General features: G+C 44.4%; 1 protein-coding gene across 4 annotated transcripts in view; it reads right to left on the bottom strand.

The window, feature by feature from the left end:
• Positions 1-21,068, bottom strand: part of RASGEF1A (RasGEF domain family member 1A) — a 171,348-nt gene that overhangs the window by 22,307 nt on the left and 127,973 nt on the right. For 2 of the 4 annotated variants that reach the window (XM_064145414.1, XM_064145413.1), the window contains one exon: positions 6,340-6,519. In XM_064145414.1, coding sequence (XP_064001484.1) covers positions 6,340-6,519 — 180 coding nt within the window. Of the gene's footprint in view, positions 1-6,339; positions 6,520-8,922; positions 9,029-9,058; positions 9,173-21,068 lie in introns of those variants that run through there. The other 2 variants (XM_064145415.1, XM_064145416.1) reach the window with 2 other exon arrangements.

Below are 21,068 nucleotides of genomic sequence, written 5' to 3'. Positions count from 1 at the left end.
GAAACTTCTGCATTTGAATGTAATTGCCTGAGGAATGGCAGCAGCATCTCATAAGCACTGCTATGGTTCTGTTAGGCTTTTGGACAAAATTTGGAGGTAAGAAATTGTAGAGGATCTCCTTGACAATGGATTTCAATTAACTGTTGTTAGACTTACAGTGTTGCTTTCAACTGTTTTTAGCAATGTCATATGTCAGGCCATAGCCAAGGGTGTGAATAAATCGTATGTGTACTATCTTGGACTGGGCAAATGAGTTGAGACATCTCAGAACTCAAGACCAGTTGGCTAAAATATGGCATCTCTACTATTAGCTACTAAATTCTGCTGCTTGCAGTCTCTGAAATACATAGAATATCACAGAATCAACTGAGTTGGAAGAGACCTCCAAGATCATCCAGTCCAACCTAGCACCCAGCCCTAGCCAGTCAACTAGACCATGGCACTAAGTGCCTCATCCAGGCTTTGCTTGAACATCTCCAGGGACTGTGACTCCACCACCTCCCTGGGCAGCCCATTCCAATGCCAGTCACTCTCTCTGCCAACAACTTCCTCCTAACATACAGCCTAGACTTCCCCTGGTACAACTTGAGACTGTGTCCCCTTGTTCTGCTGCTGGTTGTCTGGCAGAAGAGACCAGCCCCACCTGGCTACAACCTCCCTTCAGGTAGTTGCAGACAGCAATGAGGTCCCCCCTGAGCCTCCTCTTCTCCAGGCTGCACTCCCCCAGCTTCCTCAGCCTCTCCTCATAGGCTTTGTGTTCCGGGCCCTTCACCAGCCTTGTTGCCCATTTGTAGTTAAATGATTATGGTATCTGTAGGACTCCAAAATGGTTATGATATTTATCTCTCTAATCATAATCAAATGTGCTGTTAGTGGAAAATGTTTCTACTCCTTCAATAATCAGTGTGCCCCATAGCACTAAAAACATCCACATATCAGAAGGGGGGAAGCAATGTGTGTTTTGGGGTGTTTTTTGTTCACTTGTTTATATTTTTTTAAACAATAAATCACCTAGAAATCAGTGTTCTGAGAGTACATAAATGGTATAATGGATTAAGTATATAATATTCAACTCTGTCATAGAATCAAACAGGTTGGAAGAGACCTCCAAGGTCATCCAGTCCAACCTAGCACCCAGCCCTAGCCAGTCAACCAGACCATGGCACCAAGTGCCTCATCCAGGCTTTGCTTGAGCATCTCCAGGGATGGTGACTCCACCACCTCCCTGGGCAGCCCATTCCAATGGCAAATCACTCTGGCAAGAACTTCATCCTGTCCTGAGCTTGTGGACAAAACTCATGATACAGGAAAGGCGTCTAAAAACTTAAGCTTCCATTTGGATATCTTATTGGCACTGGGGTTCATGTATTAAATTAGGAATAGCATTAATTCTCTACAATTGATGCTGGAGTTAATCTGCTGTCTTTGCCTTGTCTGTTGATTATGAATAGAGCAAGAGAGGAGAAGGGTTAATGGGATGGACAGTTTGGGCCGGGTTACACCTTGTTAACCTCTGTTAGGTTTTGCTGCACCAAGTTTTGTGTTTGCTTCTATCAGTATGGTGTCTGAACTATATGGGAAAGGAATTTAGCTGTTGGGTGTGTCAGCTGTTGCTGGGTTGTATGAAATTTTTTGTTCTGGCAACATGAAGCAGCCCTCATTTTTACTTTATTTTACACTTGAGAAAGATGGAGAATGAAAAAGGAAAAAAAACCAAACCACACAAAAAAAAAAACCCTAAACCAGAAAACAACTTTGACTTCAGAAATCTTTTGCTTACATTCTTGTTGGGGGAGTTTAGAAGCCTATCTGAAAGATACAACAATGTATAAGTAGCAAGGAACCACAAGTCATAGTGCCCTGCCAATGACCCTTGCTCTTATAAGCTGGAACATATTATTTAAGGAAAGGTATCATTTTTCCTCTCATGCTAATTCTAGCATTGGGGTCCTTGTGGGAGTTTGTGTGATGGCAGGTAGCCTTTAACCAAAGTAGCTCTGAGAAAGGTCCCCTCAGAGTATCACTTCCCCTGTGTTACACTTCAAGAAAACTGTGTCTTAGATGACTTGTGATTTTATTTGCTTTCTCTGACAATATTTGATATGAAAGTGCCAAACTGGGTAGATGCATGGCCATACAAGTAAAAAATTTCCATTTTAGGCTTGCTGATGTCTCTCTGTAACAGAAATATCTGCACTGGACCTATGTAATGCTTTGCCAGACAGCACAGGACTACCACCTTTTAGAAGCAATCATTACTTCTGAAACATATCTGCTGTGTTCTTATTAAATTGTTCAAGTCACTTAGCTGGAACTAGGTTCAGTACTTTGGAAAACAAAGCTATTCCATTATGGTCAGTCAAGATAGGCTGGTAGCTAACTGTGGGGTTTTTTTATACTTCTACTGCTTACACTGGCATAGACCAGGAGTAACTGCAATGAAGAACCAAATGAAAAATTATAGGTCTGATAGCAATGCTGACCCACATCTCCCTGCCTCTCTGCAGGGAGCTTGCTCCAGTTCTGGGTCACTCAATTCAAGAGAGATGTTGAGGTGCTGGAACATGTCCAGAGAAGGGCAACAAAGCTGGTGAGGGGCCTGGAACACAAACCCTATGAGGAGAGGCTGAGGAAGCTGGGGGTGTTTAGCCTGGAGAAGAGGAGGCTCAGGGGGGACCTCATTGCTGTCTACAACTACCTGAAGGGAGGTTGTAGCCGGGTGGGATTGGTCTCTTCTCCCAGACAACCTGCCACAGAATGAGGGGAGAGTCTCAAGTTGTGCCAGGGGAAGTCTATGCTGGATTTTAGGAGGAAGTTGTTGGCAGAGAGAGTGATTGGCATTGGAATGGGCTGCCCAGGGAGGTGGTGGAGTCACCATCCCTGGAGGTGTTCAAGAAGAGACTGGATGAGGCACTTAGTGCCATGGTCTGGTTGACTGGCTAGGGCTGGGTGCTAGGTTGGACTGGATGATCTTGGAGGTCTCTTCCAACCTGGTTGATTCTATGATTCTAATAGCTGCTCTACCCAATAGAGAAAATTCAGGCTGAACTCAGCAATACATTTCAGTTTAGCAGTAAGTCTCTGGGCTTAAGAACACAGTTGGTTTAGATAGGAACTATTTCCTTATGATATCACATGCCTTATCTTGATCAAGGATTTCTGTGATTTGTTGCACCTGTACTACTATATACATAGGTTAAATGCTGTAACAGTGTAATAAACCTACACTCATAGGCAGTCTCCTAATCATGAAGACAATGGTTTAGAGAAGGTAAATTTAACTAGGAAGCTAGCTGGTTTGAGTAAAAAATGCTTCCATAAACTATGAAATTGAAAGTTAAGCTCCATTTATCCCACAAAAGCGATAGGTATTTCAGACAGGGGGGAAAAGAAAATCCTTTCTGCACTTGGAACAACATAAGCTGACACAAAAAGGCCTTGTGCTTTACAACAGACTAAGAAGCCAGATTCCTTTAGTGCCTAAAGCTGTTGCTAAGAGATGAGCTGAATTATATTAAAAAAAAAAGAGAAAGAGAAAGCATGCAGGAGCACAGGACTAAAGAAGGAATTGTTGCTCTCTAACCCAAGAATGCACTGATGACTGCTTGAGGAGGGGTTAAAAAAACCAATCAAACCCAAAACTTTTCTTTGTGCACTCGCTGCTCATCCTGGAACTTCTTGTTTGTGAAACATGTTCTTGCTCGGGCACAAGGGTTGCAGACTGGTACATTCCATTCTTAACCTTCCGAACTCCTCCCTCTCATGAGTATACATTTTTCTGTGTGCTGAACAAGTCCCCATACACAAACAAGCCCCAAAAGAGCAGCACACAAATGCAGGCCCTTATCTTTCCCATCCTCCCTTCCCTGACTCATGCTCTGCCAATGCTGCAAATGTATTTTGTTTTGCCTCTGTAACCAGCACAGAAAGATACCCTTGTCTGGAAGGTTACTGTTATCTTTAGCTTAATTTCCACACAGGTGGGAATGCCTTCTAAGCCTTGTATTCAGATATACTAATCCAAAAATTTGGATGAATACTGCAACTTACAGATATGTCACTCTAAGGTTATCTCTGCTGCCATTACTGACAACTTCTCTTTGTTCAGGTTACTTGGTGATGCCTTGCTGATTTTCTTCGTGCTACCACTACTGACAGCTTCTCTTTGTTCAAATTACTTGGTGATGCCTTGCTGATTTTCTTTGTGTGTGTGACCAGAGACACAAGACTGAAAGGTGTTTATACCTTTCTCTTGAGCATACAGTACTGGCTGCTCTCTTCTAACAAGGTATCAGCATAAATGGCTATCACTCACCCTCTGTAGCAACTTCCCTAGAAATAGAAGTGAGCATGAAATTCCATATAAACATACAACTGAACTGAAATAGAAAATTTGAATTTGAAGATGACTCAAATCCAGCTCCTTCTTTAGGTTCTTCAGAGCCTATTTATATACTCTGTTTATAATTAATTCAGCTAAATTGAGCAGTCTAACTAAAAGAATGTGTCCTGCTGCAGAGAATATTAATTTAGTTTAATGCTGTTTTCCATCTCTTTTTTTTCCTTGGAGCTCCATGATTGTTTCTGTTGTCTCTCTCAGCTGTCAGCTTGCTGTCTATTTTAACTACAGCCTCCCAAGGCGGGGGTCTATGACTGCTTAGTTTGCAATGCCTCCCTTGCACCAGTAGGTCTGGGATGACAGCACCATGGAAACTAGCAGCATTCAAAAGTAATTTGTAGACTCCTTAAGTCATGCTCACTTTATGGAACCATTTTTGGAGTAGCTGTGTTACAATTAGATTTTCTGTTAGAAGTTACAATAAGGGAGTGCATTAGCAACTACTGAAAAAAACTTAGCTATAGTCTAGAACTTCAAGCAGTAAGTACATATATTTGAGTATCACACAAAACAAGGCAACTTCTTGGAAGGCTTAATTAGAACAGCCTACAGCTATTCCACTGGTAAACCATATCAGCCCTATCTGCTGCTTTCTTCTGCACATCTGTTCTGCACTATGCATTTGGAGACAGGGAGCATGGATTTTAACTCTAACAATGGTTACTCTTCTGTGTCTTAAAATGGACTTGTACTACCTTTGACAGATGCTTAGTATAATTCTGTATTAGCCATATTTGAATGCAAAGTTTAGGATTACTTGTGAACTGCAATATTAAATCATTCCAGTTTTGCTTTTAATCTTCTACTGATGCGGCTGCTGGCAGTTCTGCTGCTTACACTCGGTAAGCTCTCATATATGAGGAGCACTCTTTTCTTGCATGGTGCTTTTAAAGATGGGTGGTGTATACATGGGAGCTTGGAAGGACTTTATGGTGACTAATGTGAAACCATAGTAAAAAAGTTCTATATGGATTAGACTGAGAAACATAAAGCATGCTAGAGCATGGCTCACTACTACAAGTGTTGAGTCCAACATGTCATTTAATAGTGATTTCAATTTCCCTTGTTAGCCTTCAGCAAGAGCTAGGATGCTTCTGCAGTAGTTGCTGGCTTTTTTCAGAGGTCAATGGAATATACACCATAAAGACACTCTGATCTTTGGCAACTTATTTAAATAACATCTTTCAGTAAAGGGTACAAGGGATAATTTTAAGTGATAATGTGATCACTTGATAATATCCTGCATTAAGAATCTCTTATTGCATGCCCTGGAGTTATAAGTAGTACTTCAGGGGACTGCACAAACTATGCTTAATCATTTGCAAAGTCATTCCCAAGCTCAAGAACATGCATTATTACAGTGCTGGCCCACTAAAATGTCTTGAGAAAGAACATTTTAATTTGAAGCTATTTTGGTTTTGTGAAGTTTATTCTGCCTTTTTTTTTGTTGCTGCTGTTCTTTCTTTGTTGGTTTTTTTGTTATTGCTGTTGGTTTTGGGTTTTGGTTGGTTTTTTGGGCTGTTTTTTTCTCTAATGGCCTAAGAGATGCATAGAAAACTAGGGGAAAAAAAAGTAGAGCTGATTTCAGGTCTGCTTCCCTAGGTAGGAGCTGGTTAGTAGTTAATTCTTGGCTGCATAAGAGCTAAAGCAGCTTAAAGAGATTGAAAAATCTGTGGCTAATGCTGCTTTTAATTGGTCCTTAAAGCACCCATTTGGGTTCATCATGGCTTTACCTAATGAGTGTTCCCATTTAAAAACAGAGAGTATCCCAATTCAGCAACATCTTCAGTGAATGAATATTGCAAGTAATACAAATGCATCTTTAGCCTGTATCCTAACCTTGAATCAGAGTGAGGTAGAATTTCTTGAGGAAGCACCAATCCAGATACTAACACAGGAAAAGCACAGGAAGAAAAAAAAGCCTTTTAGTGGCTACTTACATCTGGATAATAGTCCATAGTGGGCACCAGGCGCTCTATCAAGGCCTCCAGTGATCCAGAAACAAGGTTGCCATCCTGATAAACAGGGTCCACACACCTTTCTCCCATATCTGGCTGCACTTGTCCACTACAACTGGAGCCAAGCATGCTGGAAAATATTGGTGTCTGGGGCATAGTTTCCTGCAGAAGTGGGGGAAAAGAGAGGGTTAAGCTTTCTTTTAGGAGGTCTTATGTGGAGGGGGATTCAGAGGCACAGATTAAACAGAAATATGTATGTGGCTGAACACAACCTGAACATTCAAGCTGAGTTCAAAGAACTGGCACATCTGTAAGCTGGCTTTTGGGTTTGAAATACACTTTAAAACTATTTCACTGTGGCTGTAGATGCAGAAGCTGTAAGAATTGTCTTCACTGCACTTGATTTCTTCATTCTCCTCAGTTTTCATCTGTTTATGCATAGAACTACACACAGAGGAAAATGCAAAATGCCTCCTGAATTCCAAAGATACTGAAGCAGAGCCCTACTAAAAATAATACTGTGCTTTAGTGTCCCTCTTCCTAAAGTCAGATCTTTGTCCAAAATACTTGGCATGATTGATCCTTCACCACTTCTGTAGCTGGATGTAGTCCAGGTCCCAGCAGAAGTGAGTATTTGCTTGTGCATGGATAGCACTGGAAACAGCAGGGGACACACTGTCTGAATAGAATTGCCTTTTTTTGGTACATGAAGCCACAACATGGGTAGAAATGAATGTTGTGTTATTGACAACTGTCTCTTCAGAGACACTTGCTTAGGAAACAAACCTGCTGTTGCAACACAGAAACCACATGAAGATTTTGGGTTTCTACCTCCTTTTTCCTTGGCCACAAGCTGTATCAGTACACCACAGTTCAAAGGTGTTAGTAAACATGGAGTTGGTCTGTTTGTTTTAAACTGGCTGGAGCTTAAATACATGCAAAGGCTAAAGAAAACATCCTGCTACTGTATGTAAAGATCAAAACTAGTATTCTGCATCAAAACAGTTCCCCCTGGCTGCTGGAACAGTTAAAACTTCAGAGGGTAAAAGGGCAGCAGCATCAATTCTTTAGTTGCTGTCTCACCATCTATGAAACAAACATGATATTGTCACACTCTGAAAAGCTCTTATGTAAATAAAAAGGATTAGACTGTTACAATTGCCTCTAAACTGACAGCTGTTTCTTACTACTTGTGTCTTAGACGTAAGTCCTCTTTCACTGTAGCAATCTTTCAGAAACCAGTTTAAGAGATGAAAACCTGAAATGCTCTGTTTTGTTTTGGTGGAGGCTTTTGTAGCACTTGAAAGAACTGCAGAGCAAAACTGTGCTTTGTGTCCTCTTAATGCAATGTACATTCTTCCTCTCAAGCTCTCCTAAGTGATCTACAAGCTGGGTTACAAAACATACTTGTTTTTATACTCAGAAGAACGATAGCTGCATGGGTAGAGGGAAAATGGCAGTATTAACAATACTTGTTCATCTAGGTGATGGATTTTCTTCTCTGTTAGATTGATTTGAACTGGGTTGCAACTTTAACCAAAAGACCTTTAAGTGTTAATATGTGATGCAGATAAAGGAGAAGTGTAATCCCTTGTAAATTAGGATATATCAGCTGTTTAATAGCAGCCAGGGAGGCTGCGGATCGGAGATCAGTTTCAGAAGTTCACGACATAGAAAATGCAGGCTTTAATGGAATATCAGAAGAAATGGGAGATTATGATTCTGCACAATAGGCGTTAGGGTTACTCAGTATTTAATCGGTTAGGCCTAAGCTTTGCTGTACACAACCATCTGACAAATCACTAGAGCATATGATGAAGGCAGCTTTGCTATGCATACTACGTAACTCTTTTTTTCTGTCTATTACTTTTTCCCTTTTAAGTCCATAGCAGTAGAGCTGAAAGCTGCTTCTCAGGCTGGACAGGCAATGGTGGGCACTGGCTAACGACATGCCGTTGTTGCACAGGGTTTTAAGGGACGTTTAGTACCCACTGAAAAGATGCTTTTGGAGGAAGCTAATCCTGGCTTTGCTATCCGGTGTTTTAAAGGCCTTTAAAACGTTCCTTGTTGCGTCAGTTTTGTTTTAAAGACCCTTGCTGGGAGCAGCCTGTTATAATCTTAGCCGGGTCGTAAAGGCCAGAAGCGCAGCCCTGGCTCTTCCCGCGGGGCTGGCTGCTGCTACCAGCGCTCGCTTTCAGCACGGTCACAAGAGCCGGTCAGTCGAGGACCCCGCACTGGCAAGGGAGGCAGCCCCCGCAGTAAGGGCACTTAATAACCAGCGAGAGCCGCAGCAGTCTCAGTCCCTGTACTGCACACGCTTCTTTGAAAGTCGCGGTTCCCTGCACGCACTGGAGCCCCCGGCTGCTCCGGGGCAGACAGGGGCGGGGAGCGCGGCGGCGGCTGGCACTCTCGGGCAGCACCTGCCGCGCTCTTGCAAGCGGCGGCGATCTGCCATCCGCCCCAGACAGCCCCCGCCGGCTTCTCCGCAGCATCCCCGCTGCGATCACCGCGGAACACGCACTGATGTGCCCCACAGGGTGAGTGCTGAGACAAACCCTTCCGCACCTTCGACCGTTAGGGGTTTCCCCTCCGCACCGCCCCGCCGCCCCCCTGGGGCTCCGCACTGCCGCGCGCTGTCTTCTCGGTGGCCGCAGATGGCGGGTGGGGGTCACGACGGCAGCGGCAGTCCCGACGCGCTTACCCTCATTTTCCTGGGCGACGTGTACATACGTGTGGGCAGGGGCGGCAGCGCCGGCGGCCCCGCAGCTGACAGCTCTGAGCTGCCCGTCCGCGGCGGAGCTGCCGCCCGGCGCGGCCGGCCCGGCCCCGCTCCCGCCGCCCGTGACGTCAGGGCCCAGCGCGGCGCCCCGTTGGCTGAGCGGGAGCGTGGCTCGTTCAAAACGGAGCCGAGTCAGCGGCGTGGGGGCGCAGGCGCCGCCTCCGTCTCCCGCAGGTCCGACCGCTAGCGTAGGTCGCCCGAGTGTTTGTTTGGGAAGCATTGGAGCTTCCTCTTGGCTTGGGTTTTGATGGCTCCCTTCTGTTTTGTGTAGGGTTTTTTGGGGTTGTTTTGCTTGCTTGCTATGGGGGGCGCGTAGCGGTGGTGTAGGGTTTTATTTTGGTGCCCCCCCAACCCCCGTCCCAACGTTCTGAAGCGACGAGCCCGGCAGACCGTGTGTGTTTCACACCCCGAGCAGGGCGCGGAGCCGGAGCGCTCAGCAGCGGAGGCGCTTTACCGAACCGGCGTGACGCTGGTGGGAGCCGTGGCGCAGGAGCCAGCCCTTGGTCGCACACGCCCTGCGCGGCTCCTGCGTGCGGTAGCGCCCGCCGCAATTAGCGCCGCCTTCAGAGGCGGTGCCCAGTCCTCTCTTCAGTCCTGGGTTGTATTTCTTTACTGCTGGAGGTGTGTCTAAAGTACCTGGTCCAGGCGGCTGGCGCTTCTCGCTGGCCATAGGCTGTAAGGCTGCTGAGCAGCCAGCCCTGTTGTTCCCTGCTGCAGGTTTGGGTGCGTATCTCGGTATCTGATCCCCTGTGGAAATGCTTGCTGGACGCATCCGGCCACTTCACAGCCTCCCTGACATATACCCAGGAACATTATTGCAGCCTTCACCTACCAACATTGGTCACATTCTGCTTGCTATTTCACTTGCGATTATTTTAGTGCTCCCCTCGTTGTCCCCAGGCATTCATTAACCTTCTTTTAAAATCCATTCAGTGTCTCTGTGGTGAGGCCACATCTCAAGTGCTGTGTGCAGTTTTTAGGCACCTCAACACAATGATATTGAGGCGCAGAAGCAGGTGCAGAGAAGAACTAAGCTGGTGATGGATGTAGTGAATAAGTCTTAAGAGCGGCGGAGGCAACTGGGATTGTTTGAGGAAGATGAGGCTAAGGGGATGGGATAGAGGGGTAGGTTCTGCTCTCTTCTCACAATTAATTATTGCTAGAACAAGAAGCAATAGGCTTGAGCTGCACCAGGGGTGGTTTAAACTAGACATTATGAAAAAAATTTTCCCTGGAAGAGTAGTCAAGCAGTGGGAGAGGCTGCCCAGGGAGGTGTTTGAGTTACCATCCCTCGTGTTTAAAGGTCAGTTAGATGTGGTGTGTGCTTAGACATACGGTTTTGTGATGAAATTGGTAGAGTGGGGTTAATGGTTGGACTTGATGATCTCAAGGGCCTTTTCCAACCTGAATGATTCTGTGACTATACAGCAGATGGTTTTACAGGTTTCCATGGTGATTCATGTTGGAAAAGCATTTTTGGAAGTAAGCATGCCAGTCTAGGCAGGGCAAACAAATTTGGGAACCTGCACATACTCGAGCACCAGGGATACAGTCACGTTTGCTCACTTTTTAAGGACTGGCACTATCATAGAATCACAGAATGGCTTAGATTAGAAGGGACCTTATAGATCATCTACTCCAAGTTCCCTGACTAAACACAGTTATTTCAGAGAGATCTGCAATAACCATCTCTACTGCTTGCCTACTACTGTGTCTTGATTTCTAAAGCTTACAGATCTGCCTTAGGATTTTTCTGTGTGTTATGCAAGCCTTTTCTGTTCAGTGACAAGAGATGTCAGTCCTTTTTCTCCCTGCCAAGTTTGTTTTGCACATAGTCTTACTTCTGTATCTTGCTCCATAGCCTTTAGAACATGCACGTGTTGGTAGCAGATCTGATACCTGTTTACTCTGAGGCTTTCCTCAGCCAAGGGTACTGGTGTGCTCACTTGGGCACCAAGGAAGCACCAGGTGGCATGAGCTCTGAATTCAGCAGCCTGACCTGTTTCAGTACCATCATGTAATGCTAGAGGAGGATGGGGGAGAAGTTTTGTTAAGTAGTATTCAAGCATCTTTAAGATCTATACAAAAGGGCATTGAGCCAGCAGTGTGCCCAGGTGGCCAAGAGAGCCAGTGGCATCCTGGCCTGCATCAGGAATGGTGTGGTCAGCAGGAGCAGGGAGGTCATTCTGCCCCTGTACTCTGCACTGGTCAGACCACACCTCGAGTACTGCGTTCAGTTCTGGGCCCCCCAGTTTAGGAAGGACATTGAGATGCTTGAGCGTGTCCAGAGAAGGGCGACGAGGCTGGGGAGAGGCCTCGAGCACAAGCCCTACAAGGAGAGGCTTAGGGAGCTGGGATTGGTTAGCCTGGAGAAGAGGAGGCTCAGGGGTGACCTTATTGCTGTCTACAACTACCTGAGGAGTGGTTGTAGCCAGGAGGAGGTTGCTCTCTTCTCTCAGGTGGCCAGCTCCAGAACAAGAGGACACAGCCTCAGGCTGCGCCAGGGGAAATTTAGGCTGGAGGTGAGGAGAAAGTTCTTCACTGAGAGAGTCATTGGGCACTGGAATGGGCTGCCCGGGGAGGTGGTGGAGTCGCCGTCCCTGGGGCAGTTCAAGGCAAGGTTGGATGTGGCACTTGGTGCCATGGTCTAGCCTTGAGCTCTGTGGTAAAGGGTTGGACTTGATGATCTGTGAGGTCTCTTCCAACCTTGGTGATACTGTGATACTGTGAAAACAGATTAACACTATGTAATAAATATATTTCTTTCTGAAGGTTACGAACATCTTTTAGTAACTCACAATTAAGAACATCACCTGCAGAGATACAGGCTGGGGTCGGGAGTGGCTGGAGAGCAGCCAAACAGAGAGGGATCTGGGGGTGCTGATTGATACCCGCCTGAACATGAGCCAGCAGTGTGCCCAGGTGGCCAAGAGAGCCAGTGGCATCCTGGCCTGCATCAGGAATGGTGTGGTCAGCAGGAGCAGGGAGGTCATTCTGCCCCTGTACTCTGCACTGGTTAGGCCACACCTTGAGTACTGTGTTCAGTTCTGAGCCCCCCAGTTTAAAAGGGACATTGAGATGCTTGAGCGTGTCCAGAGAAGGACAACGAGGCTGGGGAGAGGCCTTGAGCACAGCCCTACGAGGAGAGGCTGGGAGCTGGGATTGGTTAGCCTGGAGAAGAGGAGGCTCAGGGGTGACCTTATTGCTGTCTACAACTACCTGAGGGGAGGTTGTGGCCAGGAGGAGGTTGCTCTCTTCTCACAGGTGGCCAGCACCAGAACGAGAGGACACAGCCTCAGGCTACACCAGGGGAAATTTAGGCTGGAGGTGAGGAGAAAGTTCTTCCCTGAGAGAGTCATTGGACACTGGAATGGGCTGCCCGGGGAGGTGGTGGAGTCGCCGTCCCTGGAGCTGTTCAAGGCAGGATTGGACGTGGCACTTGGTGCCATGGTCTGGCCTTGAGCTCTGTGGTAAAGGGTTGGACTTGATGATCTGTGAGGTCTCTTCCAACCCTGATAATACTGTGATACTGTGAAAAACCAGTATTAGATTTCATTCTGTTTCTGTGCACCTTCCTTAGGCATTTGCTGAGATTGATTGAAGTGTATGTGCCTTACTCCTAGCAAAGCGTACAGTTAATTGAGCTCTAGTCACAAATTCAATCTGTCGTAAAAACAATCCCTGATTTTTTTTAATGTGGGGAATTTTGTGAATTTCATTTGGTTTTCAGTTTTTTTTTTTTCACATCAGAAGCTGGATTTGTTATTGAAACTAAAAAGTTTAGGAGTTTAGAAGTGCTCAGAATTAAGGAAAAAAACATACTAGTTAGGCATGCCGTCTCTGAGAGTTGTGTATCAGTACTCTGGTCTATAGGCAAGTGCCTGTTACACCACTGTGCAATAAGCACCATGAAAAACACCTAGAATTTCTACCAAGGTCTGCAAGAGCTGATAGATTGTACTCCTTCCCCAGATTACAGATTGCATAGGAGCTGATTCTTGTTGTACTTGGATAAAATCCAAAGTAATGTACATAGGGACAAATGTCTGGCATTTATCCTGGTCTCTACAGTTCCTTACATTGTGCTTACTAGCACCGTATCAAAGTGTTCTTCCTTACTCCTTCATTCTGCAGTCCAGCAGAATCTGTTGAGACTTTATCCCATGCATACATAAAAGGGTGTGTGTATGATCTCAAGAGTCTTTTCCTACCATTATGATTCTATGATTTCTTGTTTATATACATACCTGTATATGTGTATATAAATACTGGAGGGAGTGTTAGAGAATGGGAGCCCAGGAAAGTGTATTTTTTCTCCTTTTCTAGCATACACAGTGCTTAATTTTGGAAGCACTGTATTGCAGTAGTTGTTTATAAATCAGGAAAGCTGAAGACCTACATTCAGCTCATATATCATGTAACAAATCATAGAATCATAGAATCAACCAGGTTGGAAGAGACCTCCAAGATCATCCAGTCCAACCTAGCACCCAGCCCTAACCAATCAACCAGACCATGGCACTAAGTGCCTCAGCCAGGCTTTTCTTGAAGACCCCCAGGGACGGTGCCTCCACCACCTCCCTGGGCAGCCCATTCCAATGCCAATCACTCTCTCTGTGAAGAACTTCTTCCTAACATCCAGCCTGTACCTACCCTGGCACAGCTTGAGACTGTGTCTCCTTGTTCTATTGCTGGTTGCCTGGGAGAAGAGGCCACCCCCCACCTGGCTACAGTGCCCCTTCAGGTAGTTGTAGACAGTAATAACCTTCCAACAGATCAACACCTGCTCCTAGCTTGGTGTCATCTGCAAACTTACTGATGCTGGACTCATCCAGATCATCAATGAAGATGTTGAACAGGACTGGGCCCAGCACTGATCCTTGGGGAACACCACTAGTGCCTGGCTGCCAACTGGATGTGGCACCATTCACCACCACTCTCTGAGCTCTGCCATCCAGCCAGTTCTTGACCCAGCACAGAGTGAATCTGTCCAAACCACGAGCCGCCAGCTTATCATGTTGTCTTCTCATTTCCATTTCTCTTTCTGTAAAGTGTGCATGATGACCTTTAGCTATCTATATTCTGAATGTTGAAATCTGTTGATACAGAAACTCTCTAAGGTCAAACTGGTTTTGAAGTTATGTAAGTTCTGCTCTCAACAAATTGCTTGCATTTTGAAAACGTTTTCATTAGGCATTGCCTCACAGTACTGGTGGGTGGACCCTATAGGAAGTAGAGCCTGTACTTGTTCTGTAGCTTGCTTTTGAGGCAGTGCTGCTGTGGTGCAGTCCAGCTTGTCAGAGTATCTCGCTGCAGAGTAAGTCAGCAGCAGTCATGCCATGGAAAGTAGCTGAAACAACGTGGAAAGCTGCTTCAGCGTCTCTTATACTGGCAAACATCAGTATAATGTGTTCTGTTATCCTGTGATTAATGAACTGGATTGGTATTTGCAGTATTTGGGTTCCATTCCTGCTTGTGCTATAGGCTTTGTGGACAAGGGGTTTAATCCCACTCTACTTCAGTAATCATCTGTGAGATGTTGACAAGGATAGTTTCACACTGTTACACTTACTGCGTGTGTTTTCATGTTTGGACAGTAAGGTTTTGCTTTACTGTGTTTGAATACAGTTTCCTACTACAATTATACCTCTAAAGTGGAAAGTTGCTGGCCAATGATTTAGTAAAAGTAAGGAATAATAGCAAAGAAAAACAGGTAAAAGTGAAGGAGAAATCAATCTGATAGTGGAAATTATAAAGTTAGATGTACAAATTGGGGAATAAGTAACTAGGTTTTTCTACTTGCCTTAGAAAACAGCGTTTTGGAGAGAATTGACTCATTTTGGCCACAACAACCCCAAGCAGCGCTATAGGCTGGGGACTGAGTGGCTGGAGAGCAGCCAGGAAGAAAGGGACCTGGGGGTACTGGTGGATAGTAGGCTGAAGATGAGCCAGCAGTGTGCCCAGGTGGCCAAGAGAGCCAATGGCATCCTGGCCTGCATCAGGAGCAGTGTGGCCAGTAGGACAAGGGAGGTTATTCTGCCCCTGTACTCAGCACTGGTCAGGCCACACCTTGAGTGCTGTGTCCAGTTCTGGGCTCCTCAATTCAAGAGAGATGTTGAGGTGCTGGAACGTGTCCAGAGAAGGGCAACAAAGCTGGTGAGGGGCCTGGAACAGAAACCCTGTGAGGAGAGGCTGAGGGAGCTGGGGGTGTGCAGCCTGGAGAAGAGGAGGCTCAGGGGGGACCTCACTGTTGTCTACAACTACCTGAAGGGAGGTTGTAGCCAGGTGGGGGGTGGCCTCTTCTCCCAGGTAACCAGCAATAGAACAAGGGGACACAGTCTCAAGTTGTGCTGGGGTAGGTATAGGCTGGATGTTAGGAAGAAGTTCTTCACAGAGAGAGTGATTGGCATTGGAATGGGCTGCCCAGGGAGGAGGTGGAGGCACCATCCCTGGGGGTCTTCAAGCAAAGCCTGGATGAGGCACTTGGTGCCATGGTCTAGTTGATTGGTTAGGGCTGGGTGATAGGCTGGACTGGATGATCTTGGAGGTCTCTTCCAACCTGGTTGATTGTATGATTCTATGATTAATGCTGATCTGAGGCTGTAACCTCAAGTATAAAAGGCCTCCCACAGAAATGGAGCTTTCGCTGTCTAGTTACTCAATACACTTTTTGATCACCTTCCATATAGATACGGTTATTATTGCTATTTGGTTTCATTTCAGAGTGTATGTCAACACAATTTAAAGAGAGACAGAGGAGTCTGAATGGAAAATGGACTTGTGTATGGCATTCTTCAAAGTATTGATTAAATAATGAAATGCAATCAAGACTTCATCTGGCTGTTGCCATTCATATACACAATAGTATGAATATAGCATGTTGCTTTTGCCTTTTTAAGCACAACTGGTTTTAGTGTGCAGCCTTGTTTCTTACTCTGAGGTTGAGTCTGAACTGTTACCCAGAGGTATACAGGCCTTGAAAGTTGCCAGGATGTAGAAGGTTCCTGTATTTGCACAGTAATTCCTCTCCCAGGAGTATGTTATATCCTCAGAACAGTATGATTCCAGCAACTGCTATGTATGCCTATCACCATGGCAAGTATAGTTCCAGCAGTATATTCTGGTTCATGCAGTCTGGAAAGCTTTAAGGCATATAGCCTAATGCTGTTAGTGGTGAATTAAAAGTGCATGTTATATTCATGACTTTATTGATTAATGGCCTTGGTTGTAGATAGAACCACTTTATCTGAACCTAAAATAAGGAATTTGTCCAGTAAATGCCATTAAAACTCCATAAACAGTAAGAAGTGGCCTCAGATGGGGCTTTTGCATAGACCATTTGTAAGGATTTATAATTTAAGGAGCTGGATGTAGGTATGCTTTGAAAACCATGGGCAAATGTCTTTAGGGTGCATTAGGGTTTTGGTCTTTTTCATAGGGCTGCACAGATGTTGAGGATTTGCTTGTTGCATACAAATTTTAAGTTTTGAAAGCTGTTCTCAAAGCACTTTGACGTGACTCTGAAGATTTGTAAATTTCAGAGATTCATGCTGCAGAATAACTTGATGGCATATTAATAACTTGGCAGCAGATGGGAGTGGGAGAAGAGAGTTTGAAATCGTGGTTCTGAACTGAGAAGAGCTTTTTAAACTTGAGACTTGAAGTAAGGTTGAAGGCTTAAACTATCAGTCTGTGGTTTTTATTGACTGTGCCTTTGTCTGTCTCTCTCTGACCTAGGATATGATGAATCTTTCCACTTTGGTCAGAGCCCAATGAATGTTGTAGTTTGAAAATGGTAGTTTTCAGTTTTAAAATGTTCACAGTATCATCAGGGTTGGAAGAGACCTCACAGATCATCAAGTCCAACCCTTCACCACAGAGCTCAAGGCTAGACCATGGCACCAAGTGCCACGTCCAATCCTGCCTTGAACAGCCCCAGGGACGGCGACTCCACCACCTCCCCGGGCAGCCCATTCCAGTGCCCAATGACTCTCTCAGGGAAGAACTTTCTCCTCACCTCCAGCCTAAATTTCCCCTGGCACAGCTTGAGGCTGTGTCCTCTCGTTCTGGTGTTTTGTTTTGCTGAAGAGGTCTTGACCAGCTTGATCCCTGAGGTATCAAAGCAAACCAAGCTGAAAATAGGAGAACAATTTAACGTGTGGCTTATCTCTCTCTGTTTTTAGTCCTACCTGAAAGGGAAAACTAGCTGTGAAAATTCAGTTTGCACTGTGTCTGTGGAGCAGACTATGTTTTCACTGGCATATGGTCAGCCCTGTGACAGCACTGAGGATAGCTGTTTGCTGAGCAGTGTGAAACTGATTTTTCACTGATGCTCAGTACTGTAGCTCACACATGGATTGAAAGGAAAGCCCTTCCCCAGGATTCGAGAAGACACGGTGCTGATCCCCATTTTTTGTGCCATTGCCAAAACAATTTAACATGTGAAATTTAACATCATCTGACACAATTTGCCTGTGGTACTACTGTGTTGCTGTTAATTGTTGACTGAGATTTTAATGGTTATTTTGGCACAGCTGCTTGGGGAAAAAAAGCAAACAGTAGTAGTCAGTTGAGTTTCTTGTTTTCATAGATATTCCATTTGTACAAGCCTGTAGTTTTTAGCAATCATCTTGCCTGCTAATTGAGGTTAAAGGTACATCCTGTTGGGAAACAACACTGTAATGGATCATGGATATACTTCTTTTCTGGTTTGGTGTGGATGAATTGGCTTTGTTTAATAAAAAAAGAAGAGGGCAAACAAAAAGGGATTACACTACTTTGAATCCACAGCATTGCAAGAGAAATGTGTTACAGGGGTTGAGGACATAAGGTCATTTAATTGCATAGGAGAGCTAGTCAGAGGAGGAATGAAAGGATAAGATCTCAGAAAAAGATAGTTGGCTGAGCCTGTTCTGCTTAAAGGAGCTGCTACAACTTGTCATGCATAAATGACAGTTTAGGCATCCGGGGTGTAGATGAACAGCTGCTTCTGCTATAGTTGTAGGTTTGTTCCATTTTTATTCATGTTTTCTGGGGATGATGGAATCTGCTCAGAGTCTTGTTTTCCAAAGAAGGCAGAAAACACATTAAAAAGCTGTTTAATATTAGTGAATTGGTCTGATTTATTTTATTGTTATTATAATGTGGGAGAGCAGAGCTATGTAATGTATTATGCAGGTTTTATTAATTTTACTTTGGGTCTTTTAATGCTGAATATTTAAAAGCAACTGAAATTCTGCTGTAAATTGAGTTCAAGCTTGGGTTCAAGATGAAGGAGTTCTCATCTTCTCCTAGCTAGTGTCTCCTTCACTTGCATATTCATACTCACTTTGACACCCGTTATTCCAAGAATGTGCCACCGTGCAGAAAGTGAAAATCAGTTATGCCAAGAAGGGAGCATGTACATACATGAGCAATTTGGTGCCCAGGGGAAGAAAAATCTGCATGTTGGCTGATGTCAATCTTCTTGATATGGTATTTTTGTAACTGCACATTCGTTGCTGTTGCTTTCAGCCAGCTCAACAGAAAACAAGTTTATTTTTAGTGCTGTAAGCTTCAGGGCATCACAATTAGCAGATCAAAATTGCCGGTCTGACTAGTCAACCTTCTGCTTGCTTTAGCAGAAACTGACTACAACATTGTTAGCATTCCCACAGGTGTTTGGGAAGATTCATTAATGTCAGTGATCAGTTGTTTTTTTTTTTTGCCTTGCTTTCAGTGTCTTTGGTTTTACAAATTTCTCACTATCAGCTGTAAAATAAAATGCTGGGGTGATGGGCATCTGCAGTAACTCACTTGTGACAAATTTCTCTTGAACATGAAGAGGAGGTTCAGGAGTGACCTCATTGCTGTCTACAACTACCTGAAAGGAGGTTGTAGCCAGGTGGGGGTTGGTCTCTTCTCCCAGATGACCACCAATAGAACAAGGGGACACAGTTTCAAGTTGTACTGGGGGAGGTCTAGGCTGGATGTTAGGAGGAAGTTGTTGGTAGAGAGAGTGATTGGCATTGGAATGGGCTGCCCAGGGAGGTGGTGGAGTCACAATTTCTGGGGGTGTTCAAGCAAAGCCTGGATGAGGCACTTAGTGCCATGGTCTATTTGTCTGGCTAGGGCTGGGTGCTAGGTTGGACTGGATGATCTTGGAGGTCTCTTCCAACCTGCTTGATTCTGTGATTCTATGGTCTAGTTGACTGGCTAGGGCTGGGTGCTAGCTTGGACTGCATGATCTTGGAGGTCTCTTCCAACCTGGTTGATTCTATGATTCTATGTATCTGTCTTACTTGAATTACTGCAAGCAGTTCAGTTCCCATACACACCTACTGCTTAGATTCTTTTTGCTGAGACAGCCAAGTAATTCAGGAGTGGTTATTAGGGAAGTTCTAGAGTGGCCCAAAAGCTGCTTGGTTTCTGTGGCAGTCAACAGACCTTTGTTTAATTCTAATTACTTTATTTGGAGTAGAATCAAGGTGTGATAGTCTTCACTGTATATTGAGGCAAAAATATTGAGAAAACTAAGTTATATGGGTTTCCTTTTATCAAGAAGTCACCAAACAAAGTATTCAGAAGTTAATTTATCTTTAAAGAAGAATTTTGATGAGTAACAAACGCTATGGAACAGATTGATGAGCCCCCAAGCCTACTTTGAAATGTGCCTGTAAATAGGACTCTTAGCTACAGTGTATTTCAGTGTGGTTTTAGGTATGTAGGGAGAACTTGCACTATCATACCACAAACGTAGTGAATAAAGACAATGCATATTGAGTTGATGCTGAGTAGTACAGAATATAGGCTATTTTCTCATATGCACATATATTTGTCATCTTGTGTGTCCTAGGAAACAGCCTCAGGCTAACCAAACATGAGCTACTGAATGCAAAACACTAAAATATGATGATGTATGTGCTCTAGATTGAGCTGAGAAGTATTCTGTGGTTGAACAAACCCTCTGCTATGTATGCATAAATGTTGGAAGTGAAAAAAGAAACAAAAGAACTACTTGCTTCTGAATAATTGTGTAGTCTTCCATTTGGCTAAAGCATCTTGACATCAATCAGATGAGGAATTAACATGACATGAGATAATTTGGCCCAATAGCATCTGCATAAGAAGATAAATGTAACTGAACTACAAATAGCATCCTCCTGGAGCTTTTCTTTTCCTGTGCTCTGTATTGATCAAGTCACAATTCAAGTAAGTGATGGTGAGAAAGCAGTGTGCGCCTTGAACCTTTGCCTCATCTGAAAACTCTCTATATCATAGCATACAAAGTGTCAATAGCTTCCATGTGATTTTTTTTTTTAAGACTTTGTTATTTTGGTGTCAGTACAATAATTACTGAATTTGTCAGCTTTTTTTTGCTTCACTGAACCAATGTTAATGACCATTTGGGAGGCTGCTTTATTATTTTACTGAAGTATTGCAATGTATATTCTTCCCTTCCTTTTCTCTTCAGAAGAAGAATCAAACAGTATAAACCAATTAATAGTGAATTCAAGAGCCCTGTGCCTTCTGATGTTATGCTGCTACTTCACTAATGAAACATGTCATATCAGCCAGCAACTTCAAAGGGGATTGCCCAGGCACCAATGTGTGGGAAACCTAAAGCTGGTATTGCTTCTCCAGTAGAAGCTTGTTCCTCCTGGTGCTAACTTGGGTTCTCCAGTAGACCAGGTTCTTGGGTTTGCAAAAGCTGTGCATACAATAGGCAGACCTTGTTTTAACTTAGATTCAGAGACTTTACTTTTAAAAAACTCGTTTTCTTTATATTTTTTCTTAAAGTAGTGTTTTGGTTTGTGTAGGATGCCAAAGTAACCTAAAATAGTCATGTTAATGAGAGATTTTTGGAACCTAGAGCTCAGAAGTCTCTGATTTCTAGAATTCAGACTGCTCCTGTGGTCGATGCTATTTTCTGTTTTCCTTACTGCCTTTTTTC

Source organism: Pogoniulus pusillus, chromosome 6 (genome assembly GCF_015220805.1).
Source record: "Pogoniulus pusillus isolate bPogPus1 chromosome 6, bPogPus1.pri, whole genome shotgun sequence".
Classification (NCBI taxonomy): domain Eukaryota; kingdom Metazoa; phylum Chordata; class Aves; order Piciformes; family Lybiidae; genus Pogoniulus; species Pogoniulus pusillus.
This window is presented reverse-complemented; position numbering and strand designations above follow the sequence as displayed.